The sequence below is a fragment of the Littorina saxatilis genome, unplaced genomic scaffold (assembly GCF_037325665.1).
Source record: "Littorina saxatilis isolate snail1 unplaced genomic scaffold, US_GU_Lsax_2.0 scaffold_1466, whole genome shotgun sequence".
Taxonomy (NCBI): Eukaryota; Metazoa; Mollusca; class Gastropoda; order Littorinimorpha; family Littorinidae; genus Littorina; species Littorina saxatilis.
The window spans coordinates 19,811-27,755 of record NW_027128733.1 but is presented as its reverse complement, the minus strand read 5'-3'; the positions used below and the strand labels follow the sequence as shown (position 1 = coordinate 27,755).

The 7,945-nt window shown below is 43.4% G+C and overlaps 1 protein-coding gene across 1 annotated transcript; it reads left to right on the top strand.

Annotated features, from left to right (window-relative positions):
• The first annotated feature begins 6 nt into the window (after nucleotides 1-6).
• LOC138957060 (uncharacterized protein DDB_G0290587-like) lies at nucleotides 7-6,476 on the top strand. Its single transcript, XM_070328230.1, has 3 exons — nucleotides 7-30; nucleotides 676-995; nucleotides 1,427-6,476. Exons 2-3 carry the CDS (start codon nucleotides 678-680, stop codon nucleotides 2,732-2,734), a joined length of 1,626 nt encoding a protein of 541 aa, XP_070184331.1. The 5' UTR covers nucleotides 7-30; nucleotides 676-677; the 3' UTR covers nucleotides 2,735-6,476.
• The last annotated feature ends 1,469 nt before the right edge of the window (nucleotides 6,477-7,945 follow it).

Genomic DNA, 7,945 nt, shown 5'->3' with positions numbered 1-7,945 from the left:
CCGTGCTGGACCTCACCAATAACACGATAGGTACGCTGATGCTTCTTTGTATTTATTCATCAGTTTGTTTACAATAGCACTATAGGTACGCTGATGCTTCTTTGTATGTATTCATCAGTTTGTTTACAATAGCACTATAGGTACGCTGATGCTTCTTTGTTTTTTTCATCAGTTTGTTTACAATAACACTATAGGTACGCTGATGCTTCTTTGTATTTATTCATCAGTCTGTTTACAATAGCACTATAGGTACGCTGATGCTTCTTTGTATTTATTCATCAGTTTGTTTACAATAACACTATAGGTACGCTGATGCTTCTTTGTATTTATTCATCAGTCTGTTTACAATAACACTATAGGTACGCTGATGCTTCTTTGTATTTATTCATCAGTCTGTTTACAATAACACTATAGGTACGCTGATGCTTCTTTGTATTTATTCATCAGTTTGTTTACAATAGCACTATAGGTACGTGACGTGTCCCTCACTGAACCCACGCCGATAGCGACAACTGGTGTTGGAGCCAGCGCCACTACCGACTAAGCTATCTTCTGGCCCTACATTGCCATCCTTTACACATTTTCTTCATATCAGCTTCACTATTTTGCATTTCTCTTTTTGCTTTCTTTTCGTTTTATTCACATCAATTTATTCACATCGATCTCTTATTTCAGGCATGCTGAGCCCCAGATGTTTCCATCCCTTGATCAAACTCCGGTCGTTGAAGTTGTCGTACAACTACATCACGGTCCTGCCTGACAGGTTCCTCAGCGGAGTCCCCATGACGTCCCTGATCATCGACCACAACCACCTCGCCTCAATCAGCGCCGATGCCTTCACCAACTCCAGCCTCATGGCCTTCATGATCTCAGACAACCGCCTCACCGACTTCCCTGGAGAAGCCTTCCGCAAGATCCAGAAGCTGATCGCGGTGGTTGTCCTCTCCGGCAACAGCATCGGCAAGATCGGGACAGGAGACGCCACCGGGATTCAGGTCAGGACTGACTGACAAATTAGTTTTAACGTCCTCTTAGGACCAATTGGCCTATCTTGGGACAGGTAGAGTTAATATGCTATATGGGGGGGGGGGGGGGGGGGTGGGGTGGGGGGGAGGGGGGGGACAAAACACTGGACAGACATGCAAACAAAGAACAAATATGATTGTGTTATAGTTCTGGAAGTCTGTTGTTGCGGTATTTCAAAATGGGGATGGAAGTAAAGATTGTGTTGGGGGTTGTTGCCTTAGTTTACGCGGAACATGGTTGGATTGGAGCGTTTTTGTATGCGTATTTGCTTTTTATTCATGTAGAATATTTTTAGACTTTTGTGTATAATGCCAAAATAACTAAATAAATAAATAACTGAATGAATAAGTAAATAAATACATAACCGGAAAAGTAATACAATAATGATATAATGATACAGGTCAGGACGCTGAGCCTGGACAAGAACCCCATCAAGGTTGTGGAGAGTGGAGCGTTGACAGGCAGCTCCATCACCACGATGTTGAACTTGGTTGGCACGCAGCTGACCTCGCTGCCGACTGACATGAGCGCGGTGTTCTCTGCGGGTACCAAGGTGATGCTGGGCGGGTTGAGCGGGTGGGAGTGTGACTGTGACTCGCTGTGGTTGGCGCGCTTCCTGCTAGCGAGCTCCGGCAGCACGGACCCCGAGTGTGGCAACACGGCCAAAGCCATGTCGGACTCTGTCACGGAGATTGAGGCTCTGTGCACTACCACCACTTCCACGACCACAACGACCACCACTCCGACGACTACAACCACGACTACACCAACGACAACCACGACTACACCAACGACAACCACAACGCCATCGCCCACTACAACACAGGCACCTACGACGACAGCTTCCCCAACGACGAACACACCAACTACGATTACTTCGGCTACATCTTCCCCGACGGTCACAACCTCTCAGCAGACGACAGCAAGTCCATCAAAAGCAGCGTCAGCAACCACAACACAGTCATCATCACCAACAGCGTCGAAACCAACAACGATTCTGGCCACAACATTGACCCCAAACCCAACAGCACACAAATCCCCCTCCTCAACAACAGCCGCGACAAGTACACCAGCGCCAACAGCCACAACCAAAACACCTGCAACCACCACCCTCTCGCAGATCGTCACCTTACCCCCCAAGACAAAGGCAACTACAACCACACCAAAAGCAAAACCTCAGACACCCCCACCAAACCCCCAAATCACAGCAGCCCCCGCCACCCCTCCACCCCAACACCTCACCCCCCAGCCTCCACAGATCACTCAGGCGCCACAATACCCCGCCGCCAACAACAACAACAACAACGGCAACAGCAACGACGACACAACGACCAAGATGGGCCTGATCATCGGTACCGCTATGGGGTTAGCAGCAGGCATCGCAGCGATAGTCTTGGCAATCTGCGTCATCCAGATGGCAAAATCCGCCATCCTTCAAGCCGCCGGCCTCAACCCAACCAACGCAGCCAGGAACCCGCCGAACAATAGAAGTTCCCGATACCAAGACAACCGAGACCGCGGCGACAGGCAGGCGAGGCGCCGGGTTAGCCGAGACGCAGAAGAAGAAAGAAGCAACAATAGGAGTAGAGAGCAGCACGATACAGATGACCCGAGGGAGTTCTCGAACGAAGAAACCAGATCTCGCGGTCCGTTCCCCAGGCCTGCGTGGCTGGGCGCTTCTGCCAAAGTCTACCCCGCCGTGCCCTAACTGCGTGAGATTTGGTGACTTTATTTACCACCCCCCAAGACTCAATATGGGTGCCTTGCAGGTGGTGAATAGAAAACGGTCTTTCACGAAAAAGTCCACTCGAGGGAAATGCGTGAATACACCTTAACGGTGGTGTTATATAAAAAAGCACTTACACGGGAAAAGTTCACTCGTGGGAAATGCGCGTGTACGTGATAGTTGAAGAACACTTTATCTGTCACCCCTGAAGACTCAGTATAGGTGCCTTAACGGTGGTGAACAGAAAACGGTCTTACACGAAAAAGTCCACTCGTAGGAAATGCGCGTGATCGTGGCAGTTGAAGTCCTCAGAAGACGAACTAACTTTACTTCAAGACGTCCCCAGATGTCTTGGGATGTTCGTGGACTTTGTGAAGAAATGACATTAATTTTAACTTCACGTGGTGGACTTTTCTGTTGATCTACACGACTCTTCGACGCTTTGACCTTTGCGGCTTTTCAATTTTCGGTCTTCACCTTGAAGTTTAACATTCCACAACATGTTGATTTCAACTTCTGAATTCGCTGATCTGAATACAAGGTTGACTGCTTGCACTAGCATTATGATTTTCAACGCTTGGGCTTGACAATGCTGTGTCCTAATGGCCAACATTCAGTGCTTCTGAAATAATTTGAACACTCATTGACATTTTGGTCAACTGACTTGAAAACGCTATTCTGCGTCCCAATGACCAAAATTCAGTGCTTCTGATATATTTTGATCACTCGTTGACATTGTGGTCAACTGACTTCAAAACACTATTCTGTGTCCTAATAGCCAAATTCAGTGCTTCTGAAACACTTGATCACTCATTGACATTGTGGTTAACTGACTTCATAACGCCACGTTATTTAATTTTGACTTTTCTTTTTTTACCTGTGCGAAATTTGCTTCTGTGGCTTGAGTAGAATGCAGTTGTCACTTGTGTGATGCCTGTTTGCTGTTGTGTGCGTTTTAAAAAAAATGTTTTTCTAATTTATTTGTTATTGCGCATTAGCTGGCCTTTGCCTAGGAAACATCGCTGAATAACACCGACACTGAGACATAGGGCAAAGGAAATGTGCCCAGGTCATATCACATGTTTGTTCATGAACGCTATGGGTTGTTTTCTTTAAAACAAATATCAAGATGCTGTTGTGATTAACATTGAAAATCGGAGAAATGGAATACGCCTGCATCGTCATCACTGTTCCTTGTATACACAGTGAGGGCTGCTTCCGTTAAAATCAAAACAACCAACGTCGTGTTGTTGTCAAGACAATCGCAAAATGAACTATCGCATTCTCTATGTCTTTCATCGCACTCGCTTTTGCTGTGTTCGCAAAACCACGCACTCATTTCTGTGATAACAATTATACAAACCCAGAGTCTGTGATTCATGTTGTGGATGTCAGCTTTTGACGTCTGAAGTATACCTTGTACGCTTGTATAAAAACGGTCACGGGATATGTACATACAAATTGTTGCACCGTTTTATACTACTCTTCTTTCATGTGCCATTTGTTATTGTTAATCAACAACAACACCAACCACAACAAGATAACAATGAAAATGTATTCACCAGAACCATGGACAATAAGCTTGGACATTGTTTGTTATTGTCCATGTTTCCGGCGAGTACATTTTCACTGTTAGCTTGTTCTTGTTCTTATCACATGCAGACCCCCCGCGGGTTAGGGGGAAGAATTTACCCGATGCTCCCCAGTAAGAGGCGACTAACGGATTCTGTTTCTCTTTTTACCCTTGTAAAGTGTTTCTTGTATAGAATATAGTCCATTTTTGTAAAGATTTTAGTCAAGCAGTATGTAAGAAATGTTAAGTCCTTTGTACTGGAAACTTGCATTCTCCCAGTAAGGTCATATATTGTACTACGTTGCAGGCCCCTGGAGCAAATTTTTACTTAGTGCTTTTGTGAACAAGAAACAATTGACAAGTGGCTCTATCCCATCTCCTCCCTTTCCCCGTCGCGATATAACCTTCATGGTTGAAAACGACGTTAAACACCAAATAAAGAAAACCTGCAGTCTTTTGTTTCTATTATTGTTAATCGCCGAATTCGAAGTTAAAATTCATCTTTTCCATTGCAATGACTAATCAACATAGCTGACGATCAGTTGATGAAAGTGACCTACTTCAGACTGATGATGATGATGCCCACGAACATATTCTATCATTCACAAATCTGTTATTATAGAAAAATAAAATAAAAAGACAAATAATGAGTGTTTACCAAAGAATTCGGAGAAGAAAGATTTGTTAATTATCTATCTTTTTCCTGATTTAATCCTGCAAGATACTCCACAATAATAAAATGTCATGTTCGTTTACTTTGGTGAAGGTTATCATAAAAACGTACCATAAATTACGCCGGTGATTATTCTTTTAAACCTTTTGCAGTTCGTATGTCCTGACAGAAGAAATAATTAGCGATTTTGTCTTTTATTATTCACAGCTTCAACACTTTGCCCGCATTTTTCATTTCGTTTATTCATTTCTTTGCCTTTCACATTAATTGTGGATTGATCGATTTAAAAACAAACATCGTTTGCTTAAATCGATTATTTCACTCTTTTAAAACTCTTGTATAATTTGACAGATGAACTCTAAATATTTCGATATTCGTGTTGATACAATTTGTGATAATACAACAGCCTAAATTAAGACAATCACATGCTTCTGAATCTTATTTATAGCTGTTCATTGTGTATAGATGTCGATATATCTACAGACATTTGAAGTCTTTCCGTTTTGTACATAAATGAACTTAAGCTTTTTTTCTACGCTGAATAAGTACATGTTTTATTACCAAATTGCAAATTGACCTTATTCGCCGACATGTTTTCTCGATTCACATCGGTAAATCAATGACGTTAAAATGTACATTTTGTTAAAAAAAAAATATTACCACGGAGTTACTGAAGCCAGGGCGGGGATGTAGCTCAGTCGGTAGCGCGCTGGATTTGTATCCAGTTGGCCGCTGTCAGCGTGACTTCGTCCCCACGTTCGGCGAGAGATTTATTTCTCAGTCAACTTTGTGTGCAGACTCTCCTCGGTGTCCGAACACCCCCGTGTGTACACGCAAGCACAAGACAAAGTGCGCACGAAAAAAATCCTGTAATCCATGTCAGAGTTCGGTGGGTTATAGAAACACGAAAATACCCAGCATGCTTCCTCCGAAAGCGGCGTATGACTGCCTAAATGGCGGGGTAAAAACGGTCATACACGTAAAAGCCGTGGGAGTTTCAGCCCATGAACGAACAAACAAACAAACAAACAAACAAACTGAAGCCGTATTCGAGCATTCATTAAAATGTGTCCTTTATATGCATACATGTAAATATTCACTTGAGATTACCAGCTTTTGCACAATGTACATAGTTGCGTTTTATCTATTTTCCATTTTTAGTACATTTTCTCATTGTTGTTACTTATTTTTGTCAAGACGATTGCGACATTTCTTTACAGATGGTGAATGTATGACTTAATTCGGATCGGTAAAATGAATTCAAATTTGAACAACTCTTCTTTTCTGTTTTTTGTGTGGTGGTTTTAATACTTTAAAATTGACTTCTTGTTTTCGAGTACAATCATGTCAAGACCCCTAAACTTATTCCCACTCCCAAATTCTCCATTGTTAATATATTGTTTTTAAATGATGATATTCAAGCAGGTTTTTCACGGCTTTGCTATGCACACTGTTAAATAAAATGAATTTGCACCTTCTTTACATTGTGTGTGTGTGTGTGTGTGTGTGTGTGTGTGTGTGTGTGTGTGTGTGTGTGTGTGTGTGTGCATGTGTGCGCACGCGTGCGTGCGTTTGTGTGTGTATGCATGTGTGCGTACGTGCGTCCGTGCGTGCGTGCGTGAGTGCGTGGTTGTGTGTGTATTTGTGTGTGTTTGTGTGTATGTATGTGTGTGTGTACGCGCGCGCGCGGGTGTGCAAGCGTATACACGTACGTGTGACTGTCCGTGTCTTTATGTGTGTCTGTTATTTCTGGCAGTGGGTGCATGCGTTCAGTGTCAAAGTCCAACTTTCTGTGTACCTGTCTCAGTGTTTGGCTAAACCAGAAGATAATGTGACAAATCCAGAAATTCCGATCATCCAAGAATGACATGACACATGGCTGTGTCCTGAGATAAACCCGGGATAAGAGCGATGGGTTTAGTGCAGTTCTGATGTCTGGAACGCACATGTTCACAACTCGGCTACTTCAGCACAATAGTTTCACGCGTTCCAGCCCCAAACTTCCATACTAAGACTGTTGTTTAGCTGTTATCGGCTTCCACTGAAAATGCTATTATTACACCTTCAGGGTACCTCCTTATACACAAATACATGCAGAAAGACAGACAGACATACACACAGACACACGCAGTTTAATGTTTCTCTGTCCACAACGCACACACATGCACGCACTTTTAAAGATTTGCACTTTGAACTTGATCGATTGTGGTTTTTTTTATCTAAATTTACCCCTCTTGTGTTGAATCTCTGTCTATCTGTCTGTCTGTCTAACACACACACACACACACACACACACACACACACACACAAACACGTGCGTACGTACGTACGTACACACTCTCTCTCTCTTATGCAGACACCCCCCCCTCTGAAATACACTCATAGGCGCACACACACACACACACACACCAATCCCTCCCCCCCCCAAACCAAACCACACAATTGTCGCCACACCCACACAGTTCAAGAAAGTCAACAAATTGCTCCATTTGAGAGACGTGCCGATCAAGGACCAAGCCAATTAGGGACAGCGGGATATCGCGACACCGTTCCGAAATTGGCCCTCCAGTGAAAGTGAAGGGTGACACATTTAATCCAGTTCCAACTCTCAAGAGAGCTACGGAAATATGCGTTAAAATGACGGAAGATCTTGTGAAATACACACGTGATTGAAGTATTGTTTCGGCCTTGTCTTAAAGATTAAAAAAAAAACTTGAGAAAATCAAATAGCACCTGGTTGATCTAGACAAAAACGAATGAACGAAACAAACACACAATGTGGCTTTTAAATAATTCCTTCCACTCCGTCCATCATCTGTGCTCGTCACAAGAAAGAAAAGTAACATATGTGCGTACCACCTACGTTGCGATGTCTATATTCCCAGAGCCCCCCCCTACCTCGTCCACTATTTACCTCGTGTAAAATGCCAGCCCAGTGAATACCAAC